A 24,251-nucleotide genomic window follows, 5' to 3' on the forward strand; every position below is an offset into this window, starting at 1 on the left:
AGAAGGAAAAAGACACAACAAGCAATATATAGCTAATGAACTAAAATGTGTCCGCCGCTGCTTTGGAGCTGGTCAGAAACCAAAAGTAAACAAGGATTCTCCTCTGGATGTGAACTCCTCCAATGGAGTATTTTGTCCAGCGTTGGTGGAAATAAGGCTGTTACGTCAGTTCCCTCTTCTCAACTAACATTTCAGTGGCTCGCACACACACCATAGTTGGATATCGTAGTTTTATTATTTATCAGTGGAGAAGTGAAATAATAATTCATCTGCAGAATGTATTAGAAGTATAGTCAACAAGGAGACATCTGCAAGACTGGTTGTATCACAATATACTTGAAATATCAGGCAGGTGACATGTCAAGGTCTGCCTGCCTGCTCTGAAATGTATGACCATTGCAGAAACTACTAATGAAATGCAAAAAAAAATCACAACATTATGAAACAAGTCACAGTCTTGGTTAAGTAATGGGAAACACTGATTAATTCATTTAAACATTTATGTGTTGACAGCTTCAACTAAGTTCGTCTCTATGTTCGTCAACACTTTTTCCCAAAAAACTAATTGGCTATTGGTTGCTGCTGCAATAATTGAAAAATAATCATGAAAAGCAAAAGCATTGAATGTTTGCTCATTCTCTATTGACTTCCCAAATTCATACAGTAATTAGTATAAAAGGAACACCTTAAAGGAGTTGTTTTAAGCGTCATCCTGAGACTCTGCAATGAAATCAACATGAATGAAAACAGCAGCAATGCATGGCGTGAGAATAAAAACTCCTCTTTTGACTTCCACTCTACTAGTTGACCTTTGTGGGGAGAAGATGAACTTTCACTTTTACAGGTGCAGCACACTGGTTATCTGCAACTGAAGATTTGGTTGTATGACTGCCTCTATGTTAGTAAGAATATACACCAGCAGTCCTGGTCAACAATTATTGTCAAAATACATGCTTGAAAGGGTTGTGTGTGTTGGGGAAATCAACTTAAAACAAATTGCTTTAGGTTTAACAATCCAACAGAACATAATGGCACTGTTCCTTTCTGGGCTTCTAAGGCAATCAAAAGTAAATAACCAGGTTCTCGTCAGTGTGACTGCGCTGCAGGGTATCATCCATCTCCATCTCACAACTGATGACGTTGTTAAGGTATTTTTGTCGAGTCAGCTTTTCTCATTGGATTGTTATGAAGCCTAGGCAATAAAACAAGGCTCCAAAGTACATTTCATCTGATGACTGGTAATTGTATCCATATTCATGACATCCACAGGCATGCAAAAGCAACTGGTGATGCCGCCGAAACCCCTGTACTAGATGACGGAAATCATGAGCCTGTATGAGACCACCACCAATAGACAAGTTTGACTGTAATTTTGTCCTCTGTCTCTCACTCTCAGTTAAACAGCCACACACACACACACACACACACACACACACACACACACACAAGCATTGACAAACACACAACAGCTACAGCTTCATAACCAGCTCATTAATCTGTCACTATCATGTTGATTTGTCTATGTATTTATTCCCCCTAAAAAAAGCTTAAACAAACCACTCTCATACCCATTAGTATTTAAACACGAACCCAATTGAAGCTCTTCAAGAAATGTCATCTGCAAATCTATTCCATAGCATTCACTTACCCCCGCTTATTTTGTCCTCATGAAACTGAATGAAAGCTTCCCTGGGCTACGTTGCGCAAAGCAGACAATGACCCATGTCTGCCGGTCTGTGTGTATGTCAACAAGGGCACAGAGGAAAAGCTGCACACTCAGCTGCCTTGACACACCTTTATTAGTGCCATTGGAATTAAAGGATCTTCACCATGTAATAAAACTAAATTTTGCAGAAGTTGTCAGTAAGTTTAGACTTCAGCAACCACTATTTGAGCGTTCAACCAATTCAACCGTCATAAGTGATGCGCACAATGAAGAGAGCCATGCCTCTGATGTCACAATAGTTAAAGTGTGGCCCTCAACAGAAGCATTTGTAACAGACTGGAAAACAAAGCGCCGACTTGCTGTTGTTGTCAAGTGCTCCAAGTGAGGCTTTCGGAATAGTTCTTTATTCTGACCCCTTCTGGGCAGATGCCACCACCCTCGTTAAGAAGACATAATCAACATATTTGAAGTCACAACAGACAGCTTGAAATCAAATGAAGCATTGAAACAGTGAGGCTCTTCAACAAATAGATCACAACAAAACAAAAAACACATCTTGGCATATTAGAGCAATGCATTCCTCTTGAAATGCCCCAAACTCTACCTGCCATCAAGATGCAAACCTTCCGCTTGCCAAAACCACTAAAAGGCCCATTTAGAAAAAGCCTGGGATTCACGATAAGTGTCACAATCAGAGACTTTATAGAATACAAGCGACATCTGGCAGACCCCAATACAACGCACATATTCATCAAGAATATGAGAGTTTTGCACTTATATAGAGTGAATGCTTATTCAGGATTCACACGATTGTCTTCCTGTTTCTTTGGGATTATTTATCTTCTTTGAATAGCACTAATAAATGTTGTTATATAATAGTGTCTACTAGTAAATGTGTCACATCATACAGTGTACTGATGACTAGTTCCCAACTCTTGGTGAAAGCAGCTCCTCACAATAAAAACGTGCTGGGTCTTTTCTGAAACCACTACTTTTGCAATGTCACTGTTTTGTTGTCCGGCTTCGTGAGACTGTCATCTGCCCATTAACTGAGATATCTGGATACCACAAAAAGCTGGGGAACGACGGTGAACTAAAGCTCTGACACCGTGTTAAAACGACACGTGATTTTATTTAGAAAGACGTCAGAAACTTCCATAAGACCCCGCGATAAAAAGACAAGCTCCTTGTTTATTCAAAATGAGTCTGTGTCAACTAGTCAGCGTCGAATTCTACGGCTAAATCAGTCTTCGATAGTGCATCTAGCCGGAATTTCACAGATAGTTTCCAATACTTGGGCAACTTACACATATTAACTTTGGAGGTGCATTGTTAATAAATGTTTAGTTACCCAGCAGGGCTCTGCAAACTTTTAACCTTGAGGCTTGCGTCTAAAAGATTTCTGACTAACCAAATAGCTAATTAGCTACGAAGCTAAGCTAGCAACTCCGGTCGGAACGTTGAGAGTCTCCCCTTTTTCATCTTCGTCGATACCCTTCTCTCCGTCCTCTGCGCTCTGCCACACATTCACCCGGGCCTCTGTAGCTTCTCTTACGACACTACGACTTCATGTATGTGAAACCATCTGGTGCTAAATGTGTGTGTCTCCTGTAGTTAGAAGTGATGCCCCGTGTCGAACGGACCCCCCTCCCTCCCTCCAACACCAAGCAGCGGTGTCACCAAAGCGGGCTGGCCGTTGTCTCCCCGGAGCCTAAAGGCCCCAGCGTCATCCTGACTAAATGGTCGAAAAGACTTGAAATAAAACAATGACAACTTCAACTTGTTCACCTCTAACGCTCGGCCATGAGCCGTCTTACCTTTGCTTTGGTAATTATGTGTGTGGCGAGTTTAACAACCGCGAAATTTCCCTTGCCGATGGTCCGCTCGATTTCATAGTGGCCCACTCGGGCTGGGGGGGGCCTGGTGGCCGAAGAGTGGCCAGGATTGGTGATGCACCCGGTGGCCGTGCTGGTACGACTGGGGTGGCTGATCCCGGAGGATGGCTGGGCTCGGTTCTGGGAGCCCATGACTGCGTGGGTCGGTCGGGCAGAGTGCGTAATCCCGGCCGCAGCGGACCCCGCAGCACCTCCGCTTGACACGGCCGCCATCTTCTCGCCTCTCTGCGGGAACAACAAGCAGCCTTGCGCAGCGCGCAGCGCGGGCACGCCCCCGCCCTGCGTCATTTTACGTGGAACGCTCCTCCGCAGCGCCCTCTCCAGGTTGTAACCATGGCAACGATCAGCGTAACAAATGACTTCATCCACAGAAACGTATTGTGGTTGCCTTGACGACAGAGAAGTGCGCATTATCACTGTGGTTCCCATGATTCAGTGATTCCTGCTGCACTGTGTGATCACACAGGGTTTAAGGATATACACAGCAAAACCACTATGATAATTTACAATGATCAAGCTGAGCCAAACAGACTTTCTCAAGTTTCAACACGTCATCGAATACACGTCTGACATTATTAATATTTACCCAGTTTATAGTGGTAAATATAATGTTGTCTAGGCAGATCTTGGCTATTAATACAACAGTTGTTCTATTGTAATTTATATTTACATTCATGTCTTCAAATGTCATTTGGTGTGCTGAGAAATGTCACACTACCTGAGAGGATCACCTCGTGACTGACTCTGTTTCCAAAATAAATAAATCGTCTTTATAAAGGGAACGAACACACACACACACACACACACACACACACACACACACACACACCATACACAATATTGTTTTCCTGTTTCTCTATTGTTTCATTTTCCTCCAAGCGATTTTATAGGTCACTTTTATAGGTCACATTTTATAGATTTTATAGGCACCTTGTGCAATGTTTAATATGAAGTATCACTCGTTCAAGGCATTTCTGCAATCATTTTCTTTTTCAACTCTATATAATTTTTAATAGATTTTTTAATTGGTTACTGTTCTTCTTTAAAGTTGAAACTCCAATCAAACCATTTCGGTTCCAAAGACTTTCAGCTACTCATAATTTATTCAACTTTTTTATATTTTGAAAAGAGGCTGCAAATACGCAAATATATATATATATATATGCCTACTTTTAATTTTATCTCCAACATATCTTCATTTTTGGCTCATTTTTCGCTTATGGGCTGATTTGTAGGACTGTTTCCCCCCAAATCATACTTATATTAAGTTGGCTTAAACTTTGCTTTTCAGCAAACTCAGCTCATATATCGCTTTCTTCAACTTCAGCAAAATGTTAATGCATTTTCAATACAATTCAGCAAAGTATTTCAGCAGCTTAGTAGTTACACTGTGTTTTCATTAGGAAATGGACTTTCAAATTAATTAGCTAAATCTGTGTTTTTTTTTTATTTCATGATTTTTAGGGTGCAACTTTGCAAATGAGCCCCACTGGAAAGTACAAAAAACTAAATCTAAATTGTGAGTATGAGGGACAAAAAGAACAAAAGAGACACCAGCAATAAATTAAGAAATAGATATGGGTTGAAAACCTCACAAAACCCCCAAATATTTGTAACCTATACTTCACCAACAATACAAATATATTACAAAAATGATTGATGTAAAATAAAAGCATTTCATACCAAACAGCATTTTTTTCTATTCCACAAAAACGCTTTAGGCTACGGCTGATTTCTAACTGGGCTCCATATGTGGGGAAAACTGATTTATATTCTATTCTATTTGATGGCCCTCTCACCAGGATGTGAACAGCACCACTCCATGTCCAAGAGGCATTGCTGCATCCTGTTTCTTCAAGCTGAATTACCAACTAAGCACAGAAGACAGCTGCTCTGAGAAATAGCAGGTTCTCAGTGTGTTTGATGGCATTGGTCAATCAAACTTGATTTTGTAAATGCATTGAGAAATAACACTATTGGATGAAATGAGCCTATATGTCTAAAGGCAGGTCCTGCATTATTAAACAGCAGGATAAATTGGGCCCAATTGCTCATATATCCAATAAATGCAGGTTTACATTACTGACCAAACCATTGTTTGAATTAAAAAAACGTTTTATGTACATATCCAACATTATCTTCCAACCATTAATTGGAAAGTAAGGCTCTGTAATGTATGTTTCCTTGTCTCAGTGACAGTTGAGACAAGGACACATTGTGTTACTGTAGACATTTATCAATTTATTGTGACAATATATTACATTTATTGATTTTTGTATATTCTGGATGTTAGAATATATGTTATAAGATGAGGCTGCTGCAATGGCATTAAGGAAAAAACTAAGTTCTTATATTTTATTAAAGAGAATATTTTCAGCTGTTGACTTCAACCAACCAAGGAGTTTTTTTAGTGTCCATGTGACAAGAAATAGAATTCCTGTGAACAATTTCTTATACATTTGCTTGTGATACTAGCTATTGTTGGCTCGATTTGGCTTTAAATTGTCTTTTCAGAGCTCAGTTTTAGTGTGTCATCCAAAAACAAGTGCCTTTTGAAAGCGATTTTAACAGGTTTTAAACCAACACAATTAGATAGACAGACAGATAGATAGATAGATAGATAGATAGATAGATAGATAGATAGATAGATAGATAGATAGATAGAGTCTAAAGAATTGTGCCGGTTGCTTAACAGACCTCAGACATCCTCTCTTGTTCGTGTGAACCGGAGCAGATGAATCCTTGGGATCAATAAAGTTGTCTGAATCTGAAAAAGCTCACATGCAAATAGTGAAAAAAAAACAGCAGTCAAGTATATCCCTTAAAACTTACATACAAACCACACACGTGAATAGTAATAAAGCAAATTCAGTTTTATGAAAAACATTGACTATATAATTTTCACTGCAGATAAACCAGGTAGGATGTACCCAAAGTTTTCTAACTTCACTCTGCACCATAGACTGTTTATAGAATTCTATATTATCTATATAAAAATGTGTACAGGCTATGTTAGTCTTATTAACAACTTTTTATAGCTTCAGCTTTGCATCCGTTATTTATCTTTAAATATCTGTATTTATATTTTGCTTGGAAACTCTGCCTCGGTTACTTGTGTCTTTCAATCTTTTACTTGAAATATTTGTAATGCCAATATCTCCATCAGCACATTACTTATTCTTGACTCATTTTGACCTTTTGTTATTCTTATGCACTTGTGTTTGACTGTTTTGTTTGCTAGTAAAATGCCAAAATTTCCCTCAGGATCAACACAGTATCTATCTATCTATCTATCTATCTATCTATCTATCTATATATCTATCTATCTATCCATCTATCTATCTATCTATCTATCTATCTATCTGTCTAGATCAACACAGTATCTATCTATCTATCTATCTATCTATCTATCTATCTATCTATCTATCTATCTATCCATCTATCTATCTATCTATCTGTCTAGATCAACACAGTATCTATCTATCTATCTGTCTATCTATCTATCTATCTATCCATCTATCTATCTATCTATCTATCTGTCTAGATCAACACAGTATCTATCTATCTATCTATCTATCTATCTATCTATCTATCTATCTATCTATCTATCTATCTACCTACCTACCTATCTATCTATCTACCTATCTATCTACCTATCTATCTACCTATCTATCTATCTATCCATCTATCTATCTATCTATCTGTCTAGATCAACACAGTATCTACCTATCTATCTACCTATCTATCTACCTATCTATCTACCTATCTATCTATCTATCTATCTATCTGTCTAGATCAACACAGTATCTATCTATCTATCTATCTATCTATCTGTCTACTGTACAACAGTTTGAGGAGGACTCGCTAATGACAAGGAGTAATTGTGAAGTAGCTCCAGAGAAATAACGACAGGACGAACAGGCAGGTTTACAACAGGTACTGCACCTGCAGAGGGCAGCCACATGACGTCATGACGTCGCGTTGGGTTTGTTTACTGTCTGAACGTGGTGCTGGTGGTGGGGGGGGTGCTAATCGCACTGATTCTTCCACACTGTAAACACTGAGCATGACAAATGTTTCTGAACAAAGCCATGACGCCGTGACAGCCCTTCACTTTGACTTGAGAGAAACAACAACGATACGCTGTATTTATTTCCCACTCAGTGGACGGTGGACCTGAACTGAGATTCCAAAACACGGAGCTACATTATTCAGACGATGCTAGCGTTAGCTGGCTAGCAGCCTGCTGGGCTTCGGCGTTGCAGATGAGGAGGAACTGGGTGTCGCCTTCATCGTGTGGTCTTGTAACTTTCGTCATCCGCTGCATTGTTGACTGTTTGTTGTTGCGGATGTGAACGGGACGTGGAACGAGCCTGTATATTGAGGCGAGCACCCGCTGCCTCCTTAGCTCGCCTGTTAGCATCTGTTTGTTTCTGGTGGAAGTGGAACAGCTGAGCTAGCCAGCTTGCTATCGGAGTGTTTGTTGCTGAATGGGGAGGAGGTTTTATTAGTATTGCCGCACAGGCTCGAGTAACGGGGGGAATCTGTCGGCGGTTCAGGAGGACGGTGTCGGCCAAAATGCTGTTGAGGAGTTGCTGGAAATCTCGACATAAAAACGGCTCTGGACCTGCTGCTGCCTGCTGGATCCGACATGGACTGGCAGCCCTGCTCTGGATGTGTGTGACCCACTTGGTCTGCGGCGGTGCGGCGGTGGGGGAGACCAAGACCGTGGTGCAGAAAGATGCGGAGTTTGATGTCACCTACAATGACACGGTCACGAGTGAAAACCAGACCATCTACGCGTTCAACCACACCGTCTCCAGGAACAAGGCGAGTTCACATGCTCACACCAGAGGCTCCTGTTTCTCGTGTGATGATGACAAGGGACAGGGCGTGTAACTCTGATCCTCTCTTTTCGGTTTCAGACGGAGGGAGTACGCGTGTCCGTGGATGTGCTGTCACAGGGTTTGGAGAGTCCTATTCTGTTTGTGGTGCGGCAGAAGCAAGCTGTGCTCTCTTTCCAAGTCCCCCTCATCCTGAGAGGCCTGTAAGTCGTCTCCCCCCCCCACACCCCCCCACACTGATATTTTTATTCAGCACTCAACATTTAATAGAAACTAGATTGTGTTTTGTTTTCTCTCTTTCGTAAAAACCTACCCTTTCCTATTCAGCCTGTCCTAGTCTTTGAACTGTCCAACAATATTTATGGTTTATTACATTAGATAGCCACTATAATGTTTCATAGCCCTCCACTTGCCATAGTAACTGCATATTAGCCAACATTTTACTCTCAGTAAATAATATACAATAAGTGAGTCACTAGCTTCTTTTAAATCAAAGCTTGAGCCGCAGTCCCTGATTTGATCTGTTTCTACTGATTTCATTTCTATCACGTTTATTTATTTTATTTATACTTTTATAACTGAGTTTTTATTTGTTACGGTTAATTGTATTGTATTACTATATTTACTATATAAATACAGATATCACAGACCTCCAAAAGAGTAGAGCATGTAGTTAAACCTGCCATTGATTCACAGTATGTGTCACAGCAGCTAGTAGCACAAATGTTTTTTAGGTACTGCTGCATATGTTGAACATACACGAGTGATCCATGTTCGGTGGTTTATGTACGTCAACTGGAGCAATGACACAATCAGCTGCTGAAATGCAAGTGGAAGTTGATCTCCACATCCACCATAGAGAACAAGAAAACAAGGGGAACACAATAGCTGTACTTGTAGATTAGTCGTGTGTCATGGCATTATGTCAGAATGCCTAAACTGAAAAAAATTGATTAGGCGAAAAGGCTTGTGTCCATCCAACCTAGTTTTGAATTGGCTTTGACTGTATGTTTTTACTGTGCACACAGTAACCTCAAATGAAATAAAAAATCTCCTTGGGTGCGCTGGGTGTTGCTGCTGTTTTTGCTTAGACTGTAAATAATTACGACTCCAGGTCATGTGATGAACCTTGTTTGGTTTGGTGTGTGTGAAATGAATAGCCCTATAAGAGAAGGACATGTGTAAATGGTAGCTGTGCTCTTATCACAGTGTGGTTGAGGGAGATGTAGCAAAGTGTAACTTTGGTGAGAATTGCAATCATATAAAATAGAATCATCAAAATCCCAGTCTACAAAATGCCCTTGACTGTACCTTTGCAGTTACAGGGCACCCAGCATTTGCAACCTGACTTAATCAGGTGGTATTACATAACAGGCTAGAAGTTCAGCTGTTTATTAGCCATTAGCTAATTAGCGTATATGTGAATTGACCGGAGTCTTCCACACTCTGTGGTCGTGCAACATCACAATGTCCATGCAGTCTTGCTTAAACAGTCCCTCATATGTCTCCAGATCTTTCATTAACCTTGGACTTTCACTTCCTCCTCCTCCTACCCGAGCCATAAACTCATCTGAATGGAGTTACTTCTGTTTCATTTAGCCTTTGTCACATGCTTTCTTGAAATGACAGAAAGTGAATCTGTGTCGGTGTGTTAGAGAAGTACCAGCATGTTGCTTTGTTCATAAAGATCATACTGTAAGGGTAAAGTATTAGTTATGTTACCTCAGTCAGCAATAACGTGACTAGATTCTTATAATAACTGTAAGGCTGTCTAACGTTAATAAGAAGTCCCTTGTTCATGCAGCGTTACTACGGCATCCTCCTGCATTCTTCTCAGTAGCTCAGAACACGTACCACGGTTAACAGTGGCCAACGGAACTACAGAATTGATTGAGCTAATGTTAGGCACACTTTTGGCTAATGACTTCTTGTACAATGCTGTTTCTATATGTATTACAGACATCTGCAATTTAATTATGACTATAATTCCAGTTTCAGATACCTACAATTTAAATCTGATTTGTTATAATCCAAGTTCAAGATGTCTTACGTTATCCTCAATAGGTGAATAGTGTGTGCGTTTTCATTTAAGTCTCAAAGAAAACCTGTGTAAAGATGATTTCACATGACACAGCAGCACTAGATCACTGTGGTATAAACCTCAAGTTGTTTACGATCCACCAGTAACCGGAGAGAAGAAGAGGATACAACACGTTTTCTCTTCAGGTTCATACCACAGTGATATTGTGCTGCTGTTCCATGTGACATCAGCTTTACACAGTTTACAGCTAATGGTCTTATCTAAAGACTTTAATGTAAAGTGTTCCCACACTTTTGACGACCTGTTTCCGCTGTATCATTAGCAGAATTTGTCGCTGCCATGTTTACTCCAGAGAGGAGAAGGTATTGTCACGTTAGCTACACAAGGCACGGCATTGGCTGGTTTACTGCCCCCACATCGGCGTGTGTGCTGTGTATTATATCAGACCCGACTAATCGATTACTAAACTGATTGCCAACAATTTTTATAATAGATTCAAATCGATTGGTTGTTGCAGCCCTAATTGCTATTATCATTATTATTATTATAATACTTTATTTCAGACTCCTACGTCCATATCAGTATTTTAAATAATTAAATAAATAAAACGAACTGAATAAATTGTTATCATTCAATAATTGAATACAATTTATTTTCAGTTGATACAAATTCAAGGTCTTGTAAGTTGCTAAACCCTAAACCCTTTTTCGCACTGAAACAATTTGTCAACCCTTTTCTCTCTCTGTCTCTCTGTCTCTCTGTCTCTCTGTCTCCAGCTACCAGAGGAAGTACCCTTATGATCATGTGGGCCGGACATTGTGCCAGCCTCCGTCCCGGGCCGCCTCGGAAACCCAGTACTTTTTTGTGGACGTCTCTACCCTGTCCAGCCAGGGTACAAACTACCAGCTTAGGGTCAGCCGTGTGGAAAGCTTCACCCTTCTGTGAGTAATATTTGATCAAATTACACAAACACACTCTGCAATAGCTGCTTTAAGTATCAGCTCAACGCTTCTGCCTTTAGGTTTGGCTTTGAAGGGATCAACAAGTGAAGTGATGTTGCTGGTATGTCTAACATGTTATTGTGACATTCGATTACAGGACAGACAAGAAATTCAGCTTTACTGCATCACCATCCCAACCTCAGGTATACAGCTTGTTGCCATTGTTTTGTGTGTTTATGATAATAAGTTTTACTTTACAAAAAACAAGTTACAGATGACATGATAAACGTGAGAGAAGCTGAGGAAAGTACAAAAGAAAAGAAGCTGTTGGGAATTTCTGATTTTACACAATTTTTCAACATGTAATGACTTTTTTTTGCCTCCGTTTCTTGTCTGTAAATTTTTTCATCACGTATAATAATTTCGCTTTCTTTTTGACCTTTCAAGTAAACCTTGTAATGTTGTCTTGGAAGTAATCTCACACTATAATAGATATAAAAGACAGGTAACTGAAAGTGTGACCTCCTTTGCAAATACAACACATCCTTTCTAATCATTTCCCCTCTAATTACTTCCCTCCCTCTGTCTCTTCCTTTTTTGCTCTTCCTTCCCCTCTTTCCCTTTCTCTCAGTACTTCAAGTATGACTTTCGAGATGGGGTGGACACTGTGATCGTCAAGGTCAACTCAGACATGACCTTCCCCTGCTCCGTGATGTCCGTCCAGGACATCCAGGTACAATAACTCCTGCTCCCTGTTTCCTCAACCAGATGTCTGCTGTCCTCAAGTGGCCTTATGAGAATGGTCAGCATGTAGAACCCCTCTTGGACCACACAAGGACATTCTTGGGTTCATTGTAACAATGTAGTGCAAAAACAAGCTGCTTTCAGACATGCACTGAACTCAGGATTATTTCCTGACATTCTTTGGAGGGGCTGTATGTGAGAACACAGCAGGAGATCCTCCAGAGGATTCACCACAGCAAGCTAGTGGGTGTGTTGACACAAAAAAGAAAAAGAATACAAATATCTCAGGATGAAAAAACGGGGCCATAAATGTCAAGAGAGCTTTTGGGGATAAGAGCCGACGCTGGTGCCAATGTGATGTAAACATGTGATCTCCGCACAAATTGATACATTACGTCCTGCTTCTGCCTGCTGCTCCACCTATCACCTGAGCAGCTCCAGAGATTTCTGTGTTGTGATCGTGTCTGAGCAGAGAATCTGCTGCTGCGTTGTTCATATGTGAGAAGAAAACTCCAGAGAAAGTTCAGACCCACTTGTGTGGACATTCTCTGGAGTTCATGTGTGAAATCGGCTTTAGTCAGTGTTGTAATCCTGATAATATCTTAATTCCACTTACCTTTAATATTTTTATATTATGTCTTTCTCGTTTTTTCTCTGTGCATCTTATCAGTGCCCTGTCTATGACCTCGACAACAATGTGGCCTTCATTGGGATGTACCAGACTATGACCAAAAAAGGTGCCATCACTGTGCAGGTAGTGTTTCTCAATGTGGAAGCTCCTGTGACAAAGCCAGAGTGTAGATGCCATAACCACATGAACGGAATCGTATTACATCTCCTCACATCTCTTGGTGTCTGTTTTCAGAGAAAAGATTTTCCAAGCAACAGTTTCTATGTGGTGGTCGTGGTAAAAACAGAGGACGAGGCATGTGGCGGTCCGCTGCGGTTCTACCCTCTGCGGCCTGATGAGCTGTTTGATGCCGGCAACCGCAGCAAGCTCATCGATGTGGTGGTCACCCCTGCCATCGATTGTAAGTTGCATATGAACTGCTGGAGTAAAAGTGCATTTAAAAAGCAGGTAAAAAGCTAACACGTCAGGCACTATTTTCTTAATTTATCTGCAGTTTCAGGATTACAAACCTGACGGTGCATCTTCCCAGGAGAATATTTTGATCCAACGCATGGTTCTTAAAAGCAGCAGATAAAAGTTCTCTAGAACTGGAAGACTTTTAAGAAACAATTCATGCATATTTTTAATGTCTGTTTCACTTCTAAGCTTTCTGTAATGATGTCTTTTTAGGGGTGGGCGATATGACCGTGATCCAATATTACGGTATCTGTCACTTTTTGGAAAGTGATGGTATTAGATTTAGGCATTTATATTCAAGTTTTGGGAGGAGAAGCCAGTCCTTTCTTGTGATATATTTCCATTGCTCCGGGGGCCCCGCCCCCACTCACTCACGCACAATGATCAGCGTCGCTGCTTCATGATCAGAGCAGAATCAGCGGTTGGTTTGAACTGGCTGGAGTTTCCTGTTTCCTCCCTCCACTCTCCTGCTGACCCACACTCGCATATAAACACCAACACTCATCACAAGTATAATCGGACCTGATCAGTACCTGAAGTTTACTCACGATTCGCTCCAGAGTTTATGAAGCTGCATTTAAACAAAATGAAAAATGAGCCGTCATCAGTTTGTGTGCACTCAGTACAACACGAGACGTGACGCGCAGCCAGGACTCAGTGTTAAGGTGACTGTTTCAGATTCATGATCCAACACCGTTCATTAATATCTAAATACATGATGGTAAGTTTGTCATCTAAATCATAACAATCCCACCCTGTTTACCGAGCTGGTTACACATACCCTGTGCCAAATGTTTAATATTTATTCTATTATTTTACAATTCAAATATTTGAGTTAACAGAGCCAGAGAGTCCATTTTATTTATTGTGTTGTTTGTGTTTTTGGTTTATTTTATTTATGGTTTATTTATTAAGGATAGTATAATATTTTTAATTCTAATTCAAATTATCGACAGAATATTCTTAATAATTGAAACTTCATTGCCCTTTAAAAGGGTGTACTTGCAGGATTTTGCTCTAATATTATATATTTCTTTCAGTGGTGTGAAATTGTTTCAAAGCGTGACAATAGCATCATTTATCACAATCATTTTTGGAACAAAATATCATCCAACAAAATATGTTATGATATTTGTAATAATGCACCAAGTTAGAGGTTTCATTGCACAGTTTACAGCTTTAGTTCTCTGAGAATTGCTTTCGAATCAAATTAAAATTGGTGTTGTACCCTGAAACATCCCATAACTGAATCCATTTTGAAGTGAGTCGGAAATTCAGGCAGAAGAATGACGATGACACTGGTGTACTTCCCACCCCTAGGTATTGTTGCACTATGCGGAAGACTCAAGGTCATGCAGTGTAAGCATGTGAATAGCCTGAAATATGTCTCCTTCCTCTTCACTCCACAGCAAAGGTGTATGTGATGGGCATGCTGTTCTGTCTGGGTATCTTCTTTTCCATCTACCTGCTCACCTTCCTGGGGGCCTGTCTGGAGAAAAAGCGGTAAGGTTTCACACCTTTATCAGCAAACTCGAACAACATTTAGCTAGTGCATCCATTTCATGTACACTGTTTCTTCTCACAGCTAAAATATTTGTCTTCATGTGTCTGAACTTATCTCTTGTGTCTGTCCTCATGTCTCCACTACTGACTTTGCTCATTACATTGGAAAAACAACATGACGTTGTCTCACACAAGTTTACATCAGCTGTATAAGTCTCTACCCCAGTTTAACCCAGAGGTTTAAATTTGTGACTGAAGTATTTATTTAGACCAACACTATACTAAATACAAATACTGTTCATTTGCATCTCTTCCTGTCTGTTTCTGCAGGATGAATAAGACGAGAGAAGACTATCTGATTCCTGCTGACATGTCGCCTGCTGAGACAGGTAACCCAGCAACTAGCTATAATGGAAGCTTCTATTAGGGGTTCCTTAGAGGGCGTGTGGAGCATACCAATATTCTGAACTCACTATATGCTATAACACACTATGCAAGATGTTCAACTATACTTAACATGCTCTTAATTTTTCTGTGTGGAGTTTACCTGTGTGTACTAAATGTTTCTTTCACTCTCTCTCTCTCCCTAATGTGTGGCACAGCCTCTCTGCTTGGAAAGAACGGGGATGGTATAACAACACTGTTCCTCCTTATGTGATCTTGCTGCCTTTTCTTGCACTGTGTTACTTGTCTGCAGATGCTCTGCATGCATTAGCTCGTATACTATTGCTCTTTTTTTTATAGAGAAGGAGATAGAGTAATATTCTTGGCTGTAGTGCTTTGTGGACTTTGTAATTATATAAACGTGGCAATGTTTTATGACAGTATGTTAATGTTTAATGGCTTGCATCATAAAGACACGACTCAGCTGAGCAATTGTTAAACACGGGCCACACTGGCTGCGTGTCCATCACATGACGGCTGCTGTGCCGATCTGCTGCGTCTCACACAGGGAGCCTGCCTGCTGCCTGTGTGCTGCGTTAGGTTTCTGTTTCTAATAAAAACAAATAAAAGTAGCCTATGTACTCAATTAAATGCCAGGACTCAAGTCATACATCTTCTGGTCCTACAATAACCATGAAAACCTTGTTAAAACGAATTAATGAATTCAGTCAACAGAAACACTAGCGTGCTTTTACTATGAAACAGACCTCGACTCTCTACAAGAGCAATGTGGCCCACACGTGTGAGATGTGCCTGAGACGTGCGTCTGACGCACAGTGTGGTCACTCTAACCTGATAGCATGGGTTCCCAAATGAAAAGCATTACACTACTCACGCAGCCAGTGTGCCCCACGCGTTTAGCAGAAGTGTCTGCAAATGAATCTCACTTTCCTTCTTACTAAGGTTTTTTCACATTGTCACATTTCTTAACACTCACATTTTCACCCATTCACTAAAACAGCCATTTCAAATGTGTTTTTAAACATTTGGAGCCTGAAAAAAACCTTTGGACTCCAAATTTCCGTTCCCTGCAAGCGTTGATGCCAATTTCGACTTCCTGTGTTTATGTACTAACAATTGAGCTACAGTGGTGTGTTAGTATGCAGCAATAAGATATCAGTGGTAGTATCATGGCTTGTTTGTGCATGTGCATTTCATCAACATGTACTCACCTTGGAGTTAAAATGTGTCTGATCACATCTCTACAGGCAAGACTCCAGTCTCACCGGATGAATATGGCTCCTTTGGTGAGTTTTGGATACTTTTCGTGGAAGTCTTTATTTGTGTGGACATTTCATAAATAATCTGTTTCTCTCATGCTGCTCAACAGCTGACAACGGCAGCACTCTGAGCTCTGAGGCCATCACTGACAGCGCCACCTCAATTGATAATAACTACGGATACATGGGTATGCACAAACATGGACACAACTTGTTTCTGGCCCACCACTGTCACACTGCAATATGTCCACAGAGCCTGGCTTGCCATTCTGCTTCTTTGCAGGCAGCTCACTGGCCTTCTGTGTCTTTGTTTATCAGGACAGGAGACTTTAAAACGTTGACCAATCCTCAGTCACCTTAACCACATAGCCGTCCGTATCGGTGACACGCTGCTTGCATTTGGCTGAATCAGATCCAAGATTTACACCAAAACAAATCAGCACTATGTGAATCATAAATAATATCAGTTAGATGTTTGAAATGAACAGCAAAACAATATTGATTGTGCAAAAATGAAAGAACCAAGAATCATTCTGATCTTTTGTTGACATCTAAAATGCTCAAATTGTCTCTCCGTTAAACAGAAATCTTTTTTTATTTTTTGGGTGTCATCCTCCTCCTCTGTTCCCCCCCCCCCCCCTCCTTCATCAGAGCGATCACTGGACAGTGTTGGACGAAGCAGGCAGGAGTCTCTGAGCTCTGTGGAGGAGGATGACTATGACACACTGGATGACATCAATTCAGACAAAAACATAGTCCGCACCAAGGTCAGGCACCTAACTAAAATGTTTGGTAATTGCAGGTCAGCTCTGCTTGTATATGATGTTTGAATGTTACTATTCCTCACTGTTGCCAGTTTTTACCTGTTGACGGTCAGTAACATGAAGTCCTTTTCTGATTATAGAAATTTCTGTACGTGTCTGACCTGTCCCGCAAAGACAAGAGGGTCCTCAGCAAGAAATATCAAATATACTTCTGGTGAGGACACAGACCAAGAACGACAAATACCATTGTCAATAATCAATCAATAACAAAGATTCCTCTTACATTATTCCTATATACATATCAGCTGCAATTATCATGCAGTACAACGAAGATAGTGAGAAATACGGGGCTGTTACAGTAAGAAAAACACAGAACACTTCCTCTTTAGCAATTTGTCTACAATGTAAAAGGACAACATTTGTTTTGTTGCAGCAATGCTTTGTATTGAGCTGAATTACAGAGCTTTTATTTAAAAAAGTTGTGAACCTGGGTCTGAAGATTGTGTCGATTTCTTAACAGACCTCTGAAACAGCCGAAATTCAATATATGAAAAAACAAGTTAGAAAAATCATTACATTTTAAACATGCAGCACAAAACAATAAAAAGTGGCAGTATATTGTAGAACAGTTTGAGGAGGAATCACTAATGAATTCTGAAGAAGCTCCAGAGCATTAACACAGGAGAAGAGAACAGAATGTTCCAAACAGGCAGGTTTCGAACAGGTCCTGCACGAGTCTGTAATAATGAAACAAATCTGTCATCATCATTTTCTTAACTGTCAATTGATCCTCTCTCCAGGAACATTGCCACCATTGCTGTGTTCTACGCCCTGCCAGTCATCCAGTTGGTCATCACCTATCAAACGGTATGAGAAGTAAACTGTTCCTCCTGTTTGCTTGTGTTTCATATGTTTTGTAAGAAGACATCGCCACATTGACTTACACTGTACGTGGATATTAAACTGACTCTTTGCTCTGCAGGTTGTCAATGTCACAGGAAACCAGGACATTTGCTACTACAACTTCCTGTGTGCCCACCCCCTGGGAGCTCTAAGGTTTGGAGTTAGCATGGCTGTTGAAAATGTATTAATGATTTATTACAGCACATAATGGCTCATGGATGGCATGCTTATGTCGTCATTTATTGTCCTACACAGTGCATTCAACAACATACTCAGTAACGTTGGTTACGTGATGCTGGGACTCCTCTTCCTTCTTATCGTCCTCAAGAGAGATATTGTCCACAATCGAGCTCTGGTCCGCAACGACCTCAATGCTCTGGTAAGGCCCATGTACACAAGGAGACAGACACACTGTAAGGATCAGATTAATGAGCTCACACTCTGTGTTGTACAGTAAGAATGATTTTCAAGGACTTTTCAAGACTGAATTGTAATTGCTAGTGGTTGAACACATGAATGTTTGCCTCATTTGTGATGGCATGTTCAGGTAGTGTGATGTTCATAATAACAGCTCTTAGTTCATCTTCTTCTTTGTTTGTCTTCCTGAACCAAAGCTTATTTTATAAGTAAATATGAAACAGGCACATCCAAATACACTCAGTTCTTTTGGAATCAACATGTACGACTCATTTATTACTTCAATGTCCCTCTCTTTCACCCCCCCCCCCCCCCCCCCCCCCCTCCTCCCCAGGAATGTGGTATCCCAAAACACTTTGGTCTGTTTTATGCCATGGGAACTGCACTAATGATGGAGGGCTTGCTCAGTGCCTGCTACCACGTCTGTCCCAACTACACCAACTTCCAGTTTGGTAAGTGTGTGCCTCTCTTCCCTCTATTTACAATAGAGGACAAGTACCAGCAGTGTTTCCTCTAGAATTTTTTTAAGCAGTAGGGGCAAAGGAACACTGTGTTGTGTGTACATTTTCAACTCCAATTTCCTGGCTGTGCACGTCTCATGTAGGGTGTGCATGGCAGGTGAACTGCGCAAAATCTTGGACTTTTTGTGTGTGTTCATGAACAAATGTGTGCCTCATTAATTCTAGAGTGGATCAAACAAACACACAATAAACTTCAAGTCATGGGCAGGTCCTAATAGCTTCTTATTAGTGTGGTATGTTTATTGTTAGAGTGCAACGTGAGTGCAGGCCGGTTGGGGAGTGGGGAGGGAGGACAATCCTGCAGGATACTACTGCACCACAGAGTTTTGCATACTGCAGAGGGAAAACACTGTCATTTTGAGAGACGGTGTAGGGGGTGCTAGGTGTAGTTTCCCTGAGCTGTCTATGAAGATATATGGTGTCGGGAATAGTCTTTTGATTTATTGTGCTCTGGCTCACATGCAGAGAATCCCTCTGGTTATGACATTTATGGAGCGTAACTGTAAAATATGCTCACCAGACAGCCTGTTAATGTAAAACAATGACTCTGAAAGTTAAAGCTGCTCATTTGAAATGAAGACAATAAATCGGAGCTGTGATTCAGTGATAACCATCTGCAACGACTTGCTTCTCATCCTTTTATGGTTTCGGATGATTAAGCAGTAAATGTGTGTCGTAATATCCCTTTCCGTTTTTGCAGACACCTCCTTCATGTACATGATTGCCGGGCTGTGTATGTTGAAGCTGTATCAGAAGAGACACCCAGACATCAATGCAAGTGCTTACACTGCCTATGCCTGCCTGGCTGGAGTCATCTTCTTCTCTGTGCTTGGAGTGGTAGGTACACACACCACAAAACAGTTATAATTGTTTTTAATTATTGCTTTTTGTTCATAGTCGTTATTGTACCAAACCAACACATTTCATGATAATGGTTTGTGGTTTGTTTGCAGGTATTCGGGAGGGGAAACACAGTCTTCTGGATTGTTTTCTCAGTGATCCACATTCTGGCCACTCTCCTCCTCAGCACACAGCTCTACTACATGGGCCGGTGGAGGCTCGGTAAGATCACAGCAAAGCTGCTTTCAGACACGCACTGAAGTCCGGATAATTTCCTGGCATTATCCAGAGGGGCTGTATGTGAAACGCAAATATCTGAGTGAGAGGTTCTGGAGTTTCTCTGGCCAGCCCCATATTAAAAAGAAAATGGCAGGAAATCCTCCAGAGGATTCACAGCGAGTGAGTGGGCGTGTTGATGACGTTTCTAACACACAACAGACGCAAAACTGAAAAAAAGAAAAGAAAACAAATATCTCTGATGAAAAAGCGGTGCCATACATGCAGAAGACGCTGACAGAAATGTCAAGAGAGTTTTCGGTGATGACAAAAGCATTTGATCTCTGCAACAGAGTTTATTCCTCTGCCTGCTGCTCCACCTCTCCCCTGAATGTTCTGGAGATTTCTGTGTTGTTGTGAACGTGTCTTAGTAGCAACCTCCAGAGAAAGTCCAAACCAGATTGTCACGACTTTCTCCGTAGTTCATGTCTGAAAACTGCTATATCCATGTACATTTACACGTACTTACTTTATCTTTCTCCTTTTAGGTATATTCAATGAAATCCATGCCTTCATTCTTAAAAAAAAATCTGTTTAGATAATTTGAGAATCAGTGGAATATTTGAATAACATAAGGCTTTACAATAGATGTGTTCAGCATAAGAGGAGAATTGTAAGTGTGTCATGGAAATCTGCAACTACACAAATTAACTGCAGATTGCAAAGACAGAATACTATTTAGTTTGTTCTGGTAATATATTATAAATGCTCTGGATGATTGTTTTTACAGTTCTTTTTTGTTTTTCACGCTAACAGGTGTTTGTTTGGGAATAAGGTCATCATTTGATAGTGTTGGCTGTTTCATCCCCGTGTTTATTTGACTGCAGCTATAACCTGTGTGTCTGTGTATGTCTGTGTGTGTCTGTGTGTCTGTGTGTGTCTCAGACTCTGGGATCATGCGGAGGATGCTGCATGTCATCTACACAGATTTCATCAGGCAGTGCAGTACACCTATGTACATCGTGAGTAATGACTTGTGCATCATTATGCTGAAGAGTCTTCATGGTAACATAGAACGAAGCAATTTCCCCCATCACCCTGCGTTACAAGGAATCATAGTATTTGTTTTAGTTAGTCGATACAGCAAAAGTGAAGGTGAAAATGAAAATATTGAAATGATTCTGTAACTAGTGCAGTACCTGTTATACACCTGTCTCTCTGGAATGGGCTGTTTGTGACCTGTGTTAATGCTTCAGAATGATTCCTTGTCATTCGTGAGTCCGCCTCAAACTGTTCTACAATCAACTGACAAGACATTGCTTGTCGCCCATGTCAGAGGTCTGTTAAGCAACCGACACAATCTTCAGACCTAAGTTCACTTTCTCAAAATAAAAGCTCTATAAATCAGTTCACTATAAAGCATTGCAGCAACAAAACGAACGATGTGCCTTTACTTTGTAGACAAATTGCTAAAGAGGAAATTATTCTATGAATGCAGTGGCCATGCTAGAGATCAGCAACTGTGACACCTGTGAATGTCTGTGTTATTCCAATAATCCCATTTTCAAACTGATTTGGCTGTGATTTCGACCCGCTGTTTGATCCAGTTGCTGATCACTGCTGTAAGTTATCAGAGGACGTAGAAGAAGACATGATCAACTCGGTCCACAGACTGGAGGCACACTGCCCTCGCCCCCACTGACTGCTACACAGCACTGTTCTGTTTAAAAAAAAAATGTATTCATATTGAACGGATCACGGACAAGTCCAGATGAGGTGCTTGTGTCTGTCTTTCAGGACCGCATGGTTCTACTTGTGATGGGGAACATAGTCAACTGGTCTCTGTAAGTCGACACTGTTTCTCTGGAAATGAAGTAGGAACAATATAAATTCAAATGAAGGATGCAGAAAAGAGGACAGATAACATCTTTTTTTCTTTTCTTTCTCCACAGAGCTGCCTACGGCCTCATAGAGAGACCCAACGACTTTGCCTCCTACCTGTTGGCCATCGCCATCTGCAACCTGCTGCTCTACTTTGCCTTCTACATCATCATGAAGGTGTGCTGGAGTGTATCCATACCTTAAACATTTTTTAGATTTATTTTTTATAAACACCCTCTGTACATCTAAAGCTAGTTTTATTTTGTATGTGTGTGTTTAGCTGCGGAGTGGTGAGAGAATCCAGTGTCTGGCATTGGTGTGTATTCTCTTCACGGCTGTGGTGTGGGGATTTGCACTCTTTTTCTTCTTCCAGGGTCTCAGCACCTGGCAGGTCAGTACAAACACACACAATACAAACACACACACAAAGGAGGAGAAACTTCATTATACAGCAGTTAATTTTGTGTGTTTCTCTCGGCTGCCATAGAAAACACCAGCAGAGTCTCGTGAGCACAACAGAGACTGCATCCTGCTGTCATTCTTCGACGACCACGACATTTGGCACTTTCTCTCGTCCATCGCCATGTTTGGATCCTTCCTGGTATGATCGAGTGTATTGTGTGTCTTTTAGTAAAGGAATGCAGTATTATTGAAAAGTTTTACCAATTAAAGAAATGGCTGCAGGACCATTAATATTATACTATTACAACATTTATATTAACATTCAAATAGAAATAAAGAACAACATACCAGTTAGTTGTGGTTTCATATTGCAATTTAGGGAGCGCACTAAAGAGTGTGACACGTGTACATGCTCTTGTCAACACCTACGTGGGCTGCGGCTACTTGTACTCGACATTGATTGGTTTATAGACGAGCGTGCGTCTTGACGGTTAATTAAACTTTGAAAGCCATTCATGTTATGACCATGGTTCAGTTTGACCCAGACTGGGACCGCCTTTTTTGGTCGGAATAAATGTTGCTCTTTTGGTCTGGTCCAAGGCCCCTTCCACATCTGTTATTTTGGTCTGGACCGCACAAGATCGGTGTGAAGGCGCCCTAAGATTTATAAGTGGGATTATGCTCTTTAAATTGCAGAACTGAAATTCTATCTGCAGGTGCTAAAAGTAAAAAATGACTAAAACGTTCAAATATGTCAGTGGAACTACACTTTACTATCTTGGCCCCTGAACACTAATGAGTCACGTCTCCTGTTCCTTCTCAGGTTCTGCTGACTATGGATGACGACGTCGACCACGTCCAGAGAGACAAGATCTTCGTCTTCTAGATTTGTCGGTTCTCTGATGAGGAGCTCAGCTCGTCTTCTCTGCCTTACTGCCCTCCTCCCTCTCGCTCCGTTTGCGTCTCCTTCATGTCCTCAAAGAGCACAGCCTGTGTTTTCCCAGGCTTTTCGACAGGCGTATCTCCACCCCCCACGGCCAATCAGCCAGTCAGGGCAGGGGTGTAGCCCCTCCCCTTCCACTTGTACAGACACTAATGTGCCAATGAAGAGCCAATGAAGCGCTGGATCAACATGGAGCGATGCTGAAGTGTTTTGTCCTCTCGCTGTCACCGTCGATATAAATGTAGTACTTGATGTTTACTTACTGCTGACAATGAAGATAACAATGTACACACTTTCTAAAAGAGAGAAATATTAACTTATTTTATACTGTCCACATTACATTTGACCTACAAATCAACTGCATTTTGAAATTACTGTTTCTATGCTATGTGTGTGTGCGTGCGTGTGTGTGTGTTTGGAGAGCGTGAGTGTGTGTTTACAAACATTGTGACAACATGAATCCTGTCCAGACTGTCAGTGGCCTTTAATGTTCTTATCACATACTGTGCTCTGATTGGTCGGTTCCTCCAGCTAGCCATCCTTCTCACTAGAGAACATTGATGACGATGATTGTATTTACTTCTCGACTGCAAAGATATATTTTGCACTGTCCTGTTTGAAAAACAGATTTTAATGTCCATGTCGGTGCAATGAGCGGTTACTAAATAAAGGTTTCATTTTCAGATTTGGTTTTCCTTTTGCTGTTTTCGCCCTTCAGCGAGGACCTTTGAATCTTCATCCATGAACAAGCAGCTACATAACAGAGGCCAACGATAGCACGAGCTTAAATCAAGAACACAGGACATATAAAACTAGATTTATTAAAATATTTTATAAAAAAATACAGAATTTACACTATATAGTTTATGCACAAAGTAGGTTTTGTCTCTGTTCCTGAAATGACAAAACATTTTTAAAACATGTTCAGTTTTCAAACAAGTATTTTACAAAGTGAGCGGCATTAATACAAAAGGTGTAA

At 40.8% G+C, this 24,251-nt stretch overlaps 2 protein-coding genes across 6 annotated transcripts in view; one reads left to right on the plus strand and one right to left on the minus strand.

The window, feature by feature from the left end:
- Positions 1-3,825, minus strand: part of sik3 (SIK family kinase 3) — a 36,243-nt gene extending 32,418 nt beyond the window's left edge. For all 4 annotated transcript variants that reach the window (XM_034603821.1, XM_034603823.1, XM_034603820.1 and 1 more), the window contains exon 1: positions 3,484-3,825. In XM_034603821.1, coding sequence (XP_034459712.1) covers positions 3,484-3,774 — 291 coding nt within the window. In that variant the 5' untranslated portion in view covers positions 3,775-3,825. The remainder of the gene's footprint in view (positions 1-3,483) is intronic.
- Positions 3,826-7,472: 3,647 nt separating this feature from the next.
- On the plus strand, positions 7,473-23,959 carry sidt2 (SID1 transmembrane family, member 2). 2 transcript variants are annotated; one of them, XM_034603830.1, is made up of 26 exons: positions 7,473-8,391; positions 8,487-8,608; positions 11,223-11,387; positions 11,545-11,590; positions 12,019-12,120; positions 12,802-12,885; positions 12,997-13,162; positions 14,628-14,721; positions 15,052-15,110; positions 15,324-15,350; positions 16,374-16,412; positions 16,496-16,573; positions 17,037-17,152; positions 17,290-17,363; positions 17,950-18,016; positions 18,132-18,205; positions 18,308-18,431; positions 18,804-18,921; positions 19,691-19,827; positions 19,944-20,052; positions 20,992-21,068; positions 21,844-21,890; positions 21,999-22,104; positions 22,208-22,318; positions 22,415-22,528; positions 23,153-23,574. In XM_034603830.1, the coding sequence occupies exons 1-26, from the start codon at positions 8,140-8,142 to the stop codon at positions 23,213-23,215; spliced, it is 2,571 nt and encodes an 856-aa protein (XP_034459721.1). In that variant the 5' UTR covers positions 7,473-8,139; the 3' UTR covers positions 23,216-23,574. The 2 variants fall into 2 exon arrangements, with proteins under 2 accessions (XP_034459721.1, XP_034459722.1); XM_034603831.1 differs by lacking the exon at positions 15,324-15,350 and having other exon boundaries at positions 7,553-8,391; positions 23,153-23,959.
- Positions 23,960-24,251: the final 292 nt, after the last annotated feature.

This window comes from Hippoglossus hippoglossus, chromosome 13 (genome assembly GCF_009819705.1).
Source record: "Hippoglossus hippoglossus isolate fHipHip1 chromosome 13, fHipHip1.pri, whole genome shotgun sequence".
NCBI lineage: Eukaryota > Metazoa > Chordata > Actinopteri > Pleuronectiformes > Pleuronectidae > Hippoglossus > Hippoglossus hippoglossus.

What these genes read in the sequence shown, in the direction of transcription:
- sidt2 (XM_034603830.1), top strand. Translation starts at nt 8,140, where the DNA reads ATGCTGTTGAGGAGTTGCTGGAAATCTCGACATAAAAACGGCTCTGGA. An exon ending in AAGGTGCCATCACTGTGCAG is followed by an intron (nt 12,886 to 12,996) that starts GTAGTGTTTCTC and finishes GTCTGTTTTCAG; the next exon opens with AGAAAAGATTTTCCAAGCAA. An exon ending in AACATAGTCAACTGGTCTCT is followed by an intron (nt 21,891 to 21,998) that starts GTAAGTCGACAC and finishes CTTTCTCCACAG; the next exon opens with AGCTGCCTACGGCCTCATAG.